Here is a 17,581-nt window from a genome sequence, read left to right on the forward strand (position 1 = left end):
ATCGCCCCCTTCTCCTCCTGCCCTCAGTCTTTCCCAGCATCAGAGTCTTTTCCAGTGAGTCAGCTTTCACATCAAGTGGCCAAAGTATTGGAGCTTCAGCAACAGACCTTCCAAAGAATATTCAGGGTTGATTTCCTGTAGGATTGACTGATCTCCCTGCTGTCCACAGGACTCTCAACAGTCTTTTCAGCACCATAGTTTAAAAGCATCGATTCTTTGGTGCTCAGCCTTCTTTGTGGTCCAACTCTCACATCTGCACATGACTACTGGAACAAACATCAGTTCAGTTCAGTTCAGTCGCTCAGTTGTGTCCGACTGTGGACCCCATGAGTTGCAGCACATCAGGCCTCCCTGTCCATCACCAACTCCCGGAGTTCACTCAAACTCATGTCCATTGAGTCGGTGATGCCATCCAGCCATCTCATCCTCTGTCGTCCCCTTCTCCTCCTGCCCCCAATCCCTCCCAGCATCAGGGTCTTTTCCAATGAGTCAACTCTTCGCATGAGGTGGCCAAAGTACTGGAGTTTCAGCTTCAGCATCAGTCCTTTCAATGAACACCCAGGACTGATCTCCCTTAGGATGGACTGGTTGGATCTCCTTGCAGTCCAAGGGACTCTCAAGAGTCTTCTCCAACACCACAGTTCAAAAGCATCAATTCTTTGGCGCTCAGCCTTCTTCACAGTCCAACTCTCACTTCCATACATGATCACTGGAAAAACCATAGCCTTGACTAGACGGACCTTAGCAAAGTAATGTCTCTGCTTTTGAATATGCTAGGTTGGTCATAACTTTCCTTCCAAGGAGTAAGCGTCTTTTAATTTCATGGCTGCAATCACCATCTGCAGTGACTTTGGGGCCCAAAAATATCAAGTCTGACACTGTTTCCCCATCTGTTTGCCATGAAGTGATGGGACCAGATGCCATGATCTTAGTTTTCTGAATGTTGAGCTTTAAGCCAACTTTTCACTCTCCTCTTTCACTTTCATCAAGAGGCTTTTTAGTTCCTCTTCACTTTCTGCCATGAGAATCATTATTAACTTTCTATCTGAGGTTGTTGATATTTTTCCCAGCAATCTTGATTCTAGCTTGTGATCATCGTCTGGTATTTTGCATGATGTACTCTGTGCAGAAGTTAAATAAGCAGGGTGACAATATACAGCCTTGTCATACTCCTTACACACATACGTACATATATATATATGCATATATGCTTATATATGCATACACACACACTTTGCTTCTTTTTATGAAACCATCGAAAAGTAGGTTGTAGCCATCATGCATGTTACTCTTAAATACTTTCCAACATACCTCTCTCAAGAACAAAGACATTCTCTTATACAAACATAATTATCACCATGCATAAGTAAATTCACATGAATTAAACCACCCAATATATTTTCATACTAAAGTTCCCCAGTTATCCCCTAAATGTTGTTGTGTGTGCTCAGCCACTCAGTTGTGTCCAACTCTTAGTGACCCCATGGACTGTAGCCTGACAGGCTTCTCTGTCCACAGGTTTTTCCTGGCAAGAATACTGGAGTGGGTTGCCATTTCTCCAAATGTCATTAATATAGGCGTGTTTTTTTTCCTGCTCTAGGATCCAACAACCCCACTTGGCCATTTTGTCTGCAGTCTCTCCCATTCTAGGACATTACTCCACATCCCTCTGCTGTTCATGATGTTGACACCTAGAAAGAATACAGGTCGGCTGTTTTGAAGGACGGTCCACATTCTGGAATTGTCCCATGGTTTCCTGATTATTTGACTTGGGTCAAAGCTCTCCAGCCAGAATCCCACATTTGATACTGTGTCTCCCCTGCCTCCCCTCAGGAGATACATAGTATCAGATCCTGGTTACAGTGGGTGTGGCCAGACCTCAGCGGGAAAGGGTACCTTCCTTGTCTGTAATTAGTTAAGTGTGGGAAGGCTTCTCTGGGGCTGGGTTTAGCATTCCTTGATTCTTGCCTGACTCAGTTATTACAGCAGGGATTACAAACTCGAGGTTTTCTCATTCTACCACTTCTTCTGCATTTATTAGCTAGCATACTTGTGTAAGAAAAGAACATTTCCTCCCCTCCTCTCTTTTTGGGTCTGTACATAGAGCTGCAGATTTTTAAAATTCAGTGCTGTAATCCATGACCATCATTATTCTTTCTGATGTTCAAAGAGTCCAAAATCCTGCCAGTGGCAAACCCTTTCAAGACAACTCATTTGCCCTTTTGACATGACTGTTATTTATCTTTTTAAAATTTTTTGCTACTTTCTTGCTTTCAGGCATAATGAATGTTCCAGGCTCACCTTGTACTTTCCCTGTTGCAGCCTAGGATTAGTTGTTTCTGGAAGAAACCCTGATTCCTTTAAATGGGAATGATACTTAGAAACCAAGATCTGGTTATTCAGTGTGCTCATTGCCACTGGGGTGTCCCATTGGTTGTTTTAGATTTTCTATTTTAAAAAACTCTGTTTTCAGATCGACGTGGCATTTTTATTATCTCTTGTTCCCTCAACTTCTATCTTATTATCACATAGTGATATATTTTGTCCAAATAGCAGAGAGGAAGAAGGAGAAAAGGAGGGGGAAGAGGGTGGCACCTTCATTGTTCAAGTAAATAGCAAGCAGGTTAATACCTTCGCACAAACTGGAGTGGGGGCTGCTGTGGCTCCGTAGAGCTGAGTCTGTTGCACTTTGCTTTGATATTTATTGGTGGATATTTGTTGATTGCACCTAGGAAGAAAAAGAAATCTGTGAGGAGACTCTTATTCACAGCAATTAACATGACAGCAATCTGCTTTGCGTGCAAAGGGTCACATCACTGTACTCCACATCCATGAAAGACACATGTGGCCACATGAGATGAAGCCAATTTCTCACCGGACTCTCTAAAACTAGGCTGAGAAAATTCACAACTGCCAAATGTGTAAGTAGAGAATTCAACTTACTTTTCAATAAGATGCTCTTAGCTGCCAAAGTCCATTAAACATTAGAGGAGAAATCATGAGCCCTTAGAGGAGAAATCATGAGCCCATCCTAAGAGTCTGGCCTCTAACTGACCTGAACTAATCAGAATAGTTATTTTTTATTTGCTCCTTGGAAATCCCAAATTGCAAAGGGAAATGAATATTCCCTTTATGTTCTCTGTATCATTAACAACAACAGTGACCGTGGTCCATTTGGGGTTTCATTCATTATAATTCATTTCATCTGAAATATATTATTTTTTCATAATATTAAAGCATGCTCCTTCCAATACCATTTAAAACACGAAAAAGCCTTTTTTGATGAGAAACTTTTAACAATGCACGCTTTATTTCCTTGACGCCTTTGATTTAATTGTATGTTAAACATGATTAAACCTCTTCCTGGTGATCCTGGGTCACCCTAAGTTGCAAGCTTGTCCTGGGCTGTGACCCAGCACCATCTCCTGAGCTGCTGTTGCAGACTGGGCTGTGTGCTTCTAGACTGGACGGCCAAGCCTGGGCTGCATCCTCTACGTGCATCTGATGTTTAATTATCTGTCTTCACTCCAAGTATCAGCAATAGTTTTGGTCAGTAGTAGTTTTCCTTAGAAAATATGTCTATTCTGTGGTGAGCTGTGTCTGGTATCCAATTCTGTCACAGTAGCATGATAAACAGGAGTTACTTAGGGAGCTGGATGCGCATGCCTGGGAGGGTTGGGACCAGATCTGTTCGGTCCCAAACAAACAGGGTTGTGGGTCCCTGCTTGATACCCCATCCCTCAACAGTCAGTGGCTCAAAGTAGGTACCTAATGTGCCGTGTGCCTATTTGGTCAGTCATGTCTGACTCTTTGTGACCCCGTGAACTGGAGCCTGTCCTCTGTCCATGGGAGTTTTCAGGCAAGAATACTGGAGTGGGGTGCCATTTCTGCCTCTGGGGGATCTTGCCAACCCAGGGAGCGAACCCACATATCCTGCACCTCCTGCACTGGCAGGCGGATTCTTTACCCCTGAGCCACCTGAGAGGCCCCTACAGACGTGTTAATATTGAAGAGGTGCATGTGGGTCTGGGGGCCTGTTCTGAATGCAGGATGTGGAATTGAAGATGATTATGTCAAAGTCATACTTTGGCCATCTAATGCTAAGAACTGACTCATTGGAAAAGACCCTGATTCTGGGAAAGATTGAGGGCAGGAGGAGAAGGAGACGATAGAGGATGAGATGGTTGGATGGGATCACCGACTCAATGGACATGAGTTTGAGCAAGCTCCGGGAGTTGATGATGGACAGGGAGGCCTGGCCTGCTGCAGTCCATCGGGTCACTAAGAGTCGGACACGACTGAGCGGCTGAACTGAACGTCAAAGTCTTCTCAACTTTTTGTACTTTGAAAGCTATAGTTTAAATGTTGGAGATTTCTAGATACTTTTTAGAAAAGTGGTGTCATGACTATAGTTCTTCACAAGCACTTTATATATTTCTCACACACCCCAAGTAATTCTTCTTAAAGCATCTCCTCCCCTTTCCCTGGGTGGTGGTGAGGGTGTCATTTATCTAATCATACAGTTTGACTAGTTACCGTGAAACACCACTAGGAATTTTGTGGGGCCAGGGAAGTAAATTCCACCTTAACCTCCTTTCAACTTTTTGCCTTATCAGGAGTGTTTCTTGACAAATTTCTCAGTCGTTCAAGGTGTTTTCTGTTCTGCTTTTCCATGAAAATGGGTTTTTTGGGGATCCGCAGACACTTGTAATTCAGGGTCTGGAACCATTGCAAGCCACAAGCAAGTTGCCGCATACAAAGCACAGAACACGTTTGCAGAGAGGAGAAGAAAGGGGGTGGGGGGAGTGCTAATACACAGAGGCGTGGCTTTTCAGGGGCTGAGTTTCAAGGTGCTCTTTTGTTTTACCCTTACAAATCCCTCATGAGCTCTTCTTTCCAAACGACCCCTGGCCTTCACTTATTTTTTCCCCCTCATTTTCCCAGCTCTTCTTTCTGGTTTCTTTTCCAGGACCCATCCACAGAAATTTTACTCTAGGAGCATATGGCTCGTGCATCAGTGTTTCTTAAACCATATAATGTATATAGGAATCACTGGGGATCTTGATAAAATGCAGATTCTGGAACAAAACGTCTGGGCTGGGGCAGGAGAGTCCGCATTTTTCACAAGCTCCCAGGAGATGCTGGGATGTTGGTCCTAGACTCACACCTAGAGTCGCAGAGAGCTCGAGGGCACGACATCAGCCCCACCGACCATTCCCTAAGGCCCCTCAGACCTCACCGGCCCTGACCAGTCAGGGTCTTTACAGCCTTAGCTGGTCTCACGGTGAATGTCAGTGACAAGTTTGAAACGTAGGATGCAGCACTGGGTGTCCTCTAGCCTGCGTGTTCACTTTCCCTTATCTGAACTCCAAAAGTAAAATGATCAGAAGTCTGACAGTGCTTTTTGACCTCCATAGCCATATCAGGACCATGTCAGCCTTCTTTGAATCCATCCTGCTGCATTCAAAATGAATTGCCTACTTTCGAGACAAGCTCCTGCCAAGAAATATAACCCACGTTTCTTTTTTTATGGGCAACAGTTACACTAATTACTGGCGTCATAAAGAATCATTGACAAAGCTAAGAAAGTTTTGCAAGGATGCATCTTTCATTCTGACATGCAAAGTGGTGCCTCCTAAAACTTCGAACTCTGCCTTTAGAACTTGTAAAAGCAAAGGCAAGGATTGTTGAATTTTTTACTCGCTCTCTCTCGGAGTGTTAACTGGTCAAACTTGCCATCAAAGGGCAGCGTGATAATGTTACATGGCAAGGGTTTCTACGTCGTAACTAGTATCCCAGCTGTGACTTCACACTCCCAGACTATGCTGCTCCCTGCAGACAGATGTGTGAGTAGCTGTTTGTTATGACTGCTTCTCCATAGGAACCAGAGGCATAAAAAAGAGGAGCCAGAGAACTCAATGCTTAGAAATCGCAGGCTTCCTCCCTCCACCATCCTTCATTCCCTATTTTCCGTTCTGACCCTGCAGTGCCCTTGAGGCTTCCAGGAATCCACGTCAGTTCATCAGCCCTTCTTTGGGGAATACCAAATATGCTGAAATGTGCAAGAAAGAATATGATTTTATGACTTACGCCTGACTGAGCTTATAAAAGCCTTCACAAACTTCACACCGTATCTGTGGTCAGGTTTATGAATGCGGCCAAGCTGGACCAAGTGGTGATCCAAAGGGTAGCTGGCTAGTTCTTCCAGTTCCTGGTCATCCCAAGAAGGCCCCAGGGAAAACACGAACAGGGTGTAACCTTGACACTTGGCCCTCAAGGATTCTTTCTTTAAGGTTTCCCTGTCCAAGTGGCTGGTTTCCCCAGCAGATATCACAAAAATGACTTTATTTCTTCTCAGATTGGGTGTCCTTGAGAAGACATTGTCCAGAGCCCACTGTAGGGCGTGACCAATAAAAGCATCTCCATTTAGCTGCTGAACGGATTCTTCCACGTGTCTCTTCATGAGGCGTGTACTCCTGTAGGTGGTCAGGTTGAATTCACTTCTAACAGGGCTCTTCTGAGTGTTGGGTAGGAAGTGAGGGGGACTGAGGCTTAACAGGGCCACCCGGTCTCCGGTGACAGAGGTCTCAGGCTCTGGGGTGACTTCGAAGTGATCTAGCAGTGCTCCCAAGAATCCTCGGATGTCTTCAAATTCCGCGCTTCCCACATGCCGGGAGCTGTCCAGAAGGAAAGCAGCGTCCACGTAAGACTGCACAGGGGGTGGTCTGGCTTGATCGCAAGAAGCGTCCGGCTTGCATACATCTGTGGACCGAAAAGTCATTTAGGGTTACTAAACAGAAACAGACAGAAAAAGGGAAGATAGCATCTCAAACATTTTGACATTTGGAGGCTGCATGATCTTTGATCTTAATATAGTAACTAGATGACTTTGAGGTCAGCAACAGAAGACTTCCTAGTATGTGGTTTGCACCCTGATCCCCAAAGTACAGATTTTATACTCAGCCCATGTTTTGAGTTCCATTCACTGACGCAAGTTTCATCTTGGCTGCATTTTAAGTTTATAAAGATTGACCTGGACAGTTGATCTCACGCTTGTATGTGTGTTTACTGTATCATGACATAAAAAGTAATGACCTCTCTAATTGATAATATACAGGTTAAACCAAGGGCCCCTGTCATTCCACACACACTACCTTATTACAAAAAGAAATCTGCTTAAAATGTAAGAGTGCAAAAAAGCAATGCATCTTTTATTTCAATTTAATTACAGGTTTATAACTCAATGTCTTTTTTTTTGTAGAGACATCAAGGACAGAGCAACCACTTATATTTTATACCTATCAGTTGAAAGCTCAGTATGTATTTATTAAATAAATGAATATAAATACTACATGTTAATGGGCTTTCATAAAATATGAGGTCATTTTAATGTGTGCATATCTCATTTTTTAAAAGAAGGTGTAGTAATAAAACAGAGAGTGCATTTTACTGAATCTGACCACAATACTCAGAGGAACCAAAAAAACTTGGAAATTAAAGGATCTTAGAGGTCATCTAATCTTCTAATCTTACCAAAGAGCCTGAGGGCAGGAGAATAAAATCATTTTGCCAAAGGACACACCAGCATTTCTAGAAGTATCTGCATATGAAGTCAGTGTTGTGCTGTTTGAGGCAAGGCCACACGGTACAGCAGGGTGGGGAGGCCCCTTGGCCTGAAAGTCAGGATATCTGGTTTCTGGTCTGGCTGTCCACAGTAACAAACATGCTGTGTGCCCCTGTCCAAGCCTCCCCCGGGCCCCAGTTCCACAGAATGAGATGGTTGGGTTAGATGCACCTAGAGAGGCCTCAGAGCCGACACTGTGCACTCCTACCTTTTCAATAACAGTTGATGGTTAAGGGTGAGCATTAAAGAGCCTTTTCTCTTTAAAAACCAAAGAGAAATGACAAGCCACACATGTGGACAGCCAGTACTTAGACAAGGGCCCAGCCATGAATAAAAGCGATTAGATGAAAGGTTAATAACCAGGGTGCAGATCCTTAATGGACGGAGCAAACTTCAGAATTCCAGTCTTGCTCACGGACTCAATAACCCCTGATGGTCCAGTGGCTAAGACTTACGAGCTCCCAACGCAGGGGGGCCCAGGTTCAGCCCCTGGTCAGCAGACTATATCCCACATGCTGCAGCGAAGAGTTCGCGTGTCACAACTAAAGATCCTGTGTGTTGCAGCTGAGACCCAGCAGAGCCAAACAAATAAATACATATTTAAATCCAGGGACAGCAGCCTGCCCACTTGCTCAGCTTTGTGGGGTTGCTTAACTGTGGGAAACAACAGCCAAAATACCTTCCCTTATGTGTCTTAGAGACAAAACAAGGCTCTAAGCCGAGAAATGGAGCCCAGATCTATCTCCAGACACACGCAGATTACTTCTGACCACAAATCACACGGGCGCTTGTGTCACTGAGGAGTCTGAACCCACAGGTGAGAACTCGAGGGGGAAGAATCTGCCCACAGTGTGGTGAGCTCCTCAGGACTAGGGGAAATGACTGATCAGAGGGCAGCAGAGGGCGAGACAGCAGGAAGAGAGGGTTGTTAAGAGAGAATCCTGCTTCTCTCTCAGAGTCACTCATATGGCCAGAATGACCATCTCATTGACACACGTGGAGAAGGAGACGATTTAACCAAGTACAGAGTCCCAGGGAACGTATAATGCAATCTGTGTTTCTTATAAACTGCAGGTGTCTTAAAACCAGCTTTTTTGATTTTGATTTGGCTGTGAGCAAATTATTTTACCTCATCTGTAAAATGGATCTAATAATCATCCAGAAATTCTAGGGCCATTATAACGATTAAATGAAACTATTAGAAGGGTGTTTCGAATGCATTCTTTGTGGTTCAGCTGGTAAAGAATCCACCTGCAATGCGGGAGACCTGGGTTTGATCCCTGGGGTGGGAAGATCCCCTGGAGAAGGGAAAGGCTACCCACTCCAGTATTACGGCCTGGAGAATTCCATGGACTGTAAAGTCCATGGGGTCACAAAGAGTCGGACACGACTGAGCGACTTGTACTGCAGTGCACTTGGAATGCATGAAAGCCAGTAACCTGAGCATTAAAAACTATCATCACCCCATCACTTTCACATAAAGCAATCAGAACAGTGCATGGCTAATAGTGAATGTCTGATAGCTGTTAGCTATCACACCCACCAGAAACCTCAGCAGCTCCCACTCTTGTAATTATTAGCATGTTCAAATTATTAGAACACACAAATGCAGGTTTTGGCCAGTTCTCTAGCTAGAACTACATACTGTGTGTAAAGCAGTCACAGGCAAATCGGCATCACAAATCTTTTAGATCCCTAACATTTGGGGCTTTGAGAAAGCCTCTTTCCAGTGAGAAATCCCTTTCTGCTGACTTCCACTGCCACTGTAAAGCATTTCTTTGGGACTGTGAACATCTGAGGTTTAGAAAGCTCATAAATGTATTTCACCACACAAGGAAGTTGGCCATGAGACAGGCTGAGGTTTTCTAAAGATGATTCCTGTTTCCCAGAAGGTGCATGAGCTGAGAGGCTCCATCTGTGGACGAGGCTGTGTGGCAGGGTGAGCCCTGGGGAGACCCTCCCAAGACCACTCACGTCGCTGCCAGCCCCTCCTTTCGATAGTGACTCACTGTGCTGCTGAATGACCTGAGCAAGTTACGCACTCCCTGGGGGTCTCACCGTAGCAGAAAGTACACCGCTGGAGTTCCTCGAGGGCTGGTGCAGAGTCAGCTCCGGATGGGATAATGATGACTTGGAATCTGCTTGTGTCGTCAATCTGCAAGAAGCCAAAGCGAGAAGAGCTTCATGGGTGGGGCTGTGGAACCTCCCAGGATGGTTCAGAGGGCTACAGAGAGCAAAAGAGCCCCCTTCCTCTCAGAGGGGCCCCGGGGAGGCAGAACGCCAGTGCAGCTAAGAACACTGGCCTGGGTTTAAATCAGTGACTCTCCCTTTGGCTGGAGGACAAGCAGCCATGCCTCTGTTTTCTCATCTGAGAAACAGAACGGTCACGTTACTCTTTAAAATGGCAAGTGTGCACACAAAATGAGTTCGTAACTGAAAAGCATGTTACTGGTTTCAGGTAGATACCACTGAAGTCTACCTTTGTGCCGAAGAATTGATGCTTTTGAACTATGGTGTTGGAGGAGACTCTTGAGAGTCCTTGGACTGCAAGGAGACCCAACAGTGCATCCAAAAGGAGGTCAGTCCTGGCTGTTCACTGGAAGGACTGATGCTGAAGCTGAAACTCCAGTACTTTGGCCACCTGATGCAAAGAACTGACTCATGTGAAAAGACCCTGATGCTGGGAAAGATTGAAGGCAGGAGAAGGGGACAACAGAGGATGAGATGGTTGGATGGCATCACTGACACAATGGTCCTGGGTTTGGGTGGACTCTGGGAGTTGGTGATGGACAGGGAGGCCTGGCGTGCTGCAGTCCATGGGGTTGCAGAGAGTCGGACAGGACTGAGCGACTGAACAGACTGACCGTATAGCACAGGGGACGCTATCCAATACTCTGTAATGGCCTGTTTGGTAAAAGATCCTAAAAGAGAGGGGTTATATGTGAATGTGTAATTGATTCACTTTGCTGTATGGCAGTAACTGACACAACACTGTAAGTCAACTACTCTCCAATTTAAAGAAGAGCCTGTGATAGTCGGGTGGCAGAAAAGGGGTGGGCTTTGGGGACCAAATGGGGATGCTTTGTCAACAGGGGCCTGTGTGCACAGGGTCTTGACTCGTGCCTAACTTACCTGCAGACACAATTAGTCTTTATTAATTATTAACAACTCATTAATGGCTTTTAATTACTAGTGGCTTTTAATAGGTATCTGGGCAGTCTTTCCAGGGAATCATTTCATGACCTCGTCTGTGCTGTGATCAGGGACCAGGAAACCACATCCAGAGAATGTGGATCAGACCATGTGACAGGGGCAAAGTCACCTCTTCCTGCCAACTGTCAGGGTGCAGGGAAGCAAGTCACAGAACGCTTGGGCCAGAAGGAATCTCAGAAGCCAGTTCCACCGTTTCAGCGATGAGGAGAGTGAGCCCAGGAGAGGGTGGAACAAAGACGCTTTCAGCTTAAACTTCACTTTCCCCACGTAAGACGTGCCTTCCACTCTCTGCCTGAGCTACCTGGATGACTGTGGTTCTGTATCAAGGGTTCAAACCTACCTTAGAACACAGCTCTCACCATGTCACCCAGCGACTGCCGCCCTTGGTGCTCGAGTGTGTGTTCTGTGTGTATAAAACGTGGCAGCTAGATGATAACTTAGGCTTCACGTTCAATCCTGGGGCAACACGGTAGTGTCAGCCTAGAGCCATACTTTCTACTCACCGATGCTAGTACATGTTTTTTTTAAACATGGGGGACCCCAGGGGGTCTGTGCTCTCCCCTCCCCCTCCCCCAAGTAATCGCCTAGTCAATAAAGTTCAGCAGATGTGGTCTTAGAGATCACTCATCCTACCACACAGCATTGAGCAACTACTGTTAGCGTATTACCCAAGCTGAGTCAGGGATTTTAAATAAAGGTATCCTACAGTTCACTTTTCATTTTTAATTGGGGGGAAATTGTTTTAAAATGTTGTGCTGGTTTCTGCCATACAACAACACAACTCAGCCATGATCATGCATGTATCAGTTCAGTTCAGTCGCTCAGTCATGTCTGACTACTTGTGACCCCAAGGACTGCAGCATGCCAGGCCTCCCTGTCCATCACCAACTCCTGGAGCTTGCTCAAACTCATCATCATCGAGTCAGTGATGCCTTCCAACCATCTCATCCTCTGTCGTCCCCTTCTCCTCCTGCCTTCAATCTTTCCCAGTATCAGGGTCTTTCCCAACGAGTCAGTTCTTTGCATCAGGTGGCCAAAGTATTGGAGCTTCCGTTTCAGCATCAGTCCTTCCAATGAATATTTAGGACTTATTTTCTTTAGGATTTCCTCTACGAAACAGCTCAACTGGAGGTCATGGAATTTCCAGCTGAGCTATTTCCTACATAAATCACATCCCTCTTGAACACCCCACCCTAGGTCATCATAGTGCCAGGCTGGGCGCCCTGCGTGAGGTTCACTTTTTCAATTGCTCAGTATCCTGTGGATTCAAAGTTGCGCCAGCTTGGGTGGTCCATAGGTGGGAACGTGATCTTTAGTCTATGGTTCTGGGTGATACCTTGCTCTTTCCTTTCTCAACATCATGGGGATTCAAAAATGTGTGCATTTGAGAAGATGCAATTAATACTCTGAGTACTCTTCTTTCGTTAGACAATTCTCTATCAACAAAGGAAATTCTTCAGAAAATAAAAAGCCTGGGTGCTCAGAGTGCTGAAGTTCCCCACTTCCCACAAACCCCCCCAATTTCACCTCTGCCTCATCACTAGAAAAATCTGTGATGTCAGCTATTACATCTAATGTTTCTTTCACTGGAAATGCTAAACAGCAGAGTAAAGGAAAGAAAATAAGGCTAGCCAAAAAGGATACATTTCTTGTAAGCGTATTGTAAAGGGAGGCCCATTCTACACTAGAATTCTTCACATGCAGCGGAGAAGGCAATGGCACCCCACTCCAGTACTCTCGCCTGGAAAATTCCATGGATGGAGGAACCTGGAAGGCTGCAGTCCACGGAGTCGCTGAGGGTCAGACACGACTGAGCGACTTCGCTTTCACTTTTCACTTTCATGCATTGGGGAAGGAAATGGCAACCCACTCCAGTGTTCTTGCCTGGAGAATCCCAGGGACAGGGGAGCCTGGTGGGCTGCCGTCTATGGGGTCGCGCAGTCAGACACGACTGAAGTGACTTAGCTTAGCAGCGAATAAAAGTTCACCAGAATGAAGAGGTAATTGCCCAACAAATTATAAGAAAAAACCTTTGGGACAAAACAAAGCTGAGGTTGAAGTTTTTTCAATCAAAATAGCCTTGCGTTCCAGAAGAATGAATGGCTCACCACTCAGCTTCACACTATCCCCAAGATGGGGATCACACAATCTGTTCACTCAGAAACACAGGGAAATGAGCCCGTGTTGTCAGAGCAGCTGGGTCTGAGACCTGCCATACACGTCTACAGCGGTTTTGAATTTCAGTTGGATTCTGCTGAACTCTCAAATGGAGATGTAGAAGAGTCACAATGGTTATGAAACAGATGATGGCTTTGTAATGTGGCCTCCAAATAAAAATGTATCATGTCATTAAAATTTTGAGCTCTGCTCCTAAAATGCTAACAAATGACATATTTATGGCCGATTCATGTGGCTACATGGTGGAAAGCATCACAGTAGTGTAATTATTCTCCAATTAAAAATAAATTCAAAAAGAAGCTGAGGGGAAAGTAGTAACATCATCTCTCTTGTGCGATGTCCGGTATTCGGTTCCCATCCATTTGTTCTGAGCCCTCTGGACAACCCTGCATAGCTCCATCCTCTAGTGGGTGAGGTCTTTTGGTTTTCTACTTACTCTTGTGTCCCCAGGGTCTCGGATGGCACCTGGTATATTTCAGTTGCTCACTCAACATATGTAGGATGAATGAACCTTGGAACCAAGCCTGACTTCTGTCTGAATGTCTTAACTCTTTTTCTGCCCAAGGGATGTTGAAGCCAATACTGCTCTGGTTTATGAGGGTGATTGTCAAGAATTTGAACCTCCACTGGTGTTCTTTTGAGATAAACTCCTTCAACAAAGGAGCAAGGAGTCTCTAGGTGATTTGGGTAGAAACTCTAAGTGGGATTGTCAGTCCTCCAAAGCTTAAAAGAAAAACTCAACAAAATACATCATTCTTAAGTTGTATGCGATGCACGTACCTTTGAGTGGGAGGGTGGAATTGTGTCTGTTTAAATTTGTATCACAGGTACCATCGATTATTTGAGTCAGGATATTCAGTTGCCTTTTCTGTGACTAAATAAAGTCAAAGGAAAATGGGGGCTCCCAAGAAAGACAGGGAATTAGGAGAAATCTGGGCTTTCTTCACAACTCAGTTGGCAAAGAATCCACCTGCAATGCAGGAGACCCCAGTTCAATTCCTGGGTTGGGAAGATCCCCTGGAGAAGGGATAAGCCACCCACTCCAGTATTCTTGGGCTTCCCTGGTGGCTCAGCTGGTAAAGAACCTGCCTGCAATGTGGCAGACCTGGGTTCCATCCCTGGGTTGGGAAGATCCCCTGGAGAAGGGAAGGGCTCCCCACTCCAGTATTCTGGCCTGGAGAATTCCATGGACTATACATATATAGTCCATGGGGTTGCAAAGAGTCAGGCAGGACTGAGTGACTTTCACTTTCACTTTTCTTTTGTGTATCCACTCACAGAGCTTTTGAGGCACTACCTCTCACAGCAACTTCATTAGCGTAGGCTGGTTCCAGCTTCTAATGTGCCAGCATTTTATTTTGTGAGTCTCATACACCAACCTGTTTCTTTTTGTAATTCTGAGTTTGTTCAAGGATGCTAACAGCAGTTTCAGCTCCTTAACAATGCAGACTTTAATATTATTAAATGGAGTTCAGTTCACTATCAAGAAACTGATAACAGTCCTAAGTAAAACAACAACTACCATTCTTGAGTTGTTGCTATATCCCAGGCACTGGTGCATGGAGCGACATCATTTTATCTTTGCACCAACTTCTGGAAACAAGCACCGCTTTCTCCATTTTATGGAGGAGTACTATATTTCAGTTCCGATCTGCTTAGCTTAGCACTTTCACAGACAATATTAGGGAGCTGGAGAGGATCTCTAAAAGGCCTCTTAATCCTGATTCTCCAGGACAGATGGAGGTCACCCTTGCCAGGCGAGTGACCACCCCTAGAAAAGGCCTCAGAGAGAGGCAGCATCTTGCCCACTTACATTTAGTCACCCGGCTGGTGACAACATCCACCAATCTTGCCTTCAGAAAGTTCCTACTCGAGTCTAAACCGGGGTTTGCCACTGCTGTGGCTTCCAGATTCTCTGATGGGAGAGCTTGCTCTCTTGGAGTCAGCTGGTTAGTTCTCTGCAGTAATAACCCTCCACACTTCCCTTTCTCTCCATGAAATAATTTTCAAACACTTGTCTTCCTGGCTCAGGTTGTATTTCCCAACACCCTTTGCGGCTGCACTGCAGCCTCTCCTCGCGGCTCTCCCATGAATGGAGAACAAACCAGCTCGCCAGGTGGACACCGATGACCAGAAGGACACTGTGCGGGGTCCAGCGGGTGTGCTTTTTTTTTCCTAAGGAACCTCTGACATAGTGGCTCCACTCACAGAGAGTTTTGGACATTGCTGTGATACTGGGTGGCTTATCTAGAAATGCTACACAGCGAATTTCCTGGTGTTCCAGAGCTCAGGACTCTGTTGCTGCTGAGGATGAGGGTTCAATCCCTGGTCAGGGAAGTAAGATCCCACAGGCTGCTGGGCGCTCAGGAATGAAAACTAAATAAAGTGTCAATAGAAATGTCACACGGTAAGATTTTTAAACTTCAACCTAAGAGGCTATAACAGGAATGACTCTTCATAAAAGGAGGATATTTACACGATCAGTAACATTATAAACTCGGTCCGTGGGGTCCCATCACACAGCAGAGACCAGCATGCTGGCCACCGTGGTGACATCCTTGAATGTCTATTGGCCATCCAACTTGGTATCTATACACCAGAGCCAACTCAGGGAGTCTTGGAGAATAGAGGCCTGGATCCAAGCCCTGACTCTGCCACGAGGCAGCTGTGTGAACCTGGGCATATGGGCCTGCTTCTGCAGACTCAGGCTTCCCCAGTTGCTCAGCGGGTAAAGAGCCCGCCCGCAATGCAGGAGACCCCGGTTCAAACCCTGGGTCAGGAACATCCGCTGGAGAAGTGATAGGCTACCCACTCCAGTATTCTTGGGCTTTCCCAGTGGCTCAGCAGGTAAAGAGCCCACACAATGCAGGAGACTCCGGTTCAAATCCCAGGTCGGGAAGATCAGCTGGAGAAGCGATAGGTTACCCACTCCAGTATTCCTGGGCTTCCCCAGTTGCTAAGTGGGTAAAGAGCCCACACAATGCAGGAGACCCCAGTTCAAATCCCAGGTCGGGAAGATGCGCTGGAGAAGTGATAAGCTACCCACTCCAGTATTTCTGGGCTTCCCCAGTTGCTCAGCAGGTAAAGAGCCCGCCCGCAATTCAGGAGACCCCAGTTCAAATCCCAGGTCGGGAAGATCCGCTGGAGAAGCGATAGGCTATCCACTCCAGTATTCTTGGGCTCCCCCCATTGCTCAGCGGGTAAAGAATCTGCCTACAACGTGGGAGACCTGGGTTCGATTCCTGGGTTGCAAAGATCCCCTGGAGAAGGGAAAGGCTACCCACTCCAGCGTCTGGCCTGGAGAATTCCATGGACTGTATAGTCAATGGGGTCACAAAGAGTCGGACACAACTGAGCAACTTTCACTCACTCACTCTGCAGACTCAGTGTTCTCATCTACACAATGGGAATAACAGTGATTCCCATCTCACACACACTGCTTGTGTGAGCTGAACAGGAAGGCGCATACCAAGGGCTTGGCATGCTCCTGGTGCATAGTAACAGACACTTGGCAGCTCCATGCTTTCCTGTAAATGCCCCTGAACACGGGCAGAAAGACAGGGAAGACTTCTGAGGCAGGTGGCCCTTCTTACCGAAAACGATCGCCGGACGGCGGGCACCTGATTGAAGGCGATCACCACCGGGATGATGTCCAGGGCGCTGAACTCCAGGCCAGCAGTGGTGATGGTCTGGGGGTCCACGGATGGGCCGCCACTGAAGAAGGTGGCGATTCTCCTGGCATGAGACCCTGGGAGCATCCGCTTGAAGACGTGCCTGGAGACAAACCTCATGGCCTTGCCGATGTCCCTGCTGGCTGTGGAGCGCTCATAAGGGAGGGCCTCGATCTCTCGGAGGAGTCGGTCCTTCCTGTAGGTGTCGGAGAAGCGGATGAGGAGCCTAGCGTGGGAGTCGTAGGCCAGCACGGCCACGCGCGCGCCTGCGGGGCAGTGGTCCTCCCGGACCCGCAGGCCGCTCAGCAGGGAGGACAGCATCGCCTTCATCCGCACAAACTCGGGCTCTGTGACGCTCCGGGACTGGTCCAGCGCGAACACCAGCTCCGTGGGGTACACAGGGCACTGAGGCGCTCCTAAAAGGCCAGAACAGGCGCCTTACCATGAGACCACTCGCTTAAAATGGAAAAAAAAAAAAATGATGCGTACATAGAAGGCTAAGTAATTTTAAATGTTAAACATTAAAATGTGGAAACAACTAAATTGTTAAATGTTAGTAACTCAAATGGTAAAACACATACTTAAATATTTAAATCTTGAATAATTAAGATTATATTCTAAAAACTGACTTTGCTCTCTTAAATAAAGCAAAAGATGAACTCACTTATGAGACAGAAACTGACTCACCGACATAGAAAGCAAACCTATGCCTACCAAAGGGGAAAGGGGTTGGGGATAAACTAGGAGTTTGGGATTAGCAGATACACAATATTATATACACAGTAGATAAACAACAAGGTCCTACTGTATGGTACAGGGAACTATATTCAATATCCTGTAATCGACCACAATGGGAAAGAATCTGAAAAAGAATATACATACACATGTATGTATG

The 17,581-nt window shown here is 46.1% G+C and overlaps 1 protein-coding gene across 1 annotated transcript in view; it reads right to left on the bottom strand.

Moving 5' to 3' along the window:
• Positions 1-17,581, bottom strand: part of COL6A6 (collagen type VI alpha 6 chain) — a 120,239-nt gene that overhangs the window by 9,148 nt on the left and 93,510 nt on the right. The window contains exons 32-35 of the mRNA XM_068989240.1: positions 16,609-17,102; positions 9,683-9,779; positions 6,091-6,762; positions 2,632-2,728 (exon numbers count right to left, since the gene is read on the bottom strand). Of these exons, the coding sequence (XP_068845341.1) occupies positions 2,632-2,728; positions 6,091-6,762; positions 9,683-9,779; positions 16,609-17,102 (1,360 nt within the window). The remainder of the gene's footprint in view (positions 1-2,631; positions 2,729-6,090; positions 6,763-9,682; positions 9,780-16,608; positions 17,103-17,581) is intronic.

The sequence above is a fragment of the Capricornis sumatraensis genome, chromosome 1 (assembly GCF_032405125.1).
Source record: "Capricornis sumatraensis isolate serow.1 chromosome 1, serow.2, whole genome shotgun sequence".
NCBI classification, from domain to species: Eukaryota; Metazoa; Chordata; class Mammalia; order Artiodactyla; family Bovidae; genus Capricornis; species Capricornis sumatraensis.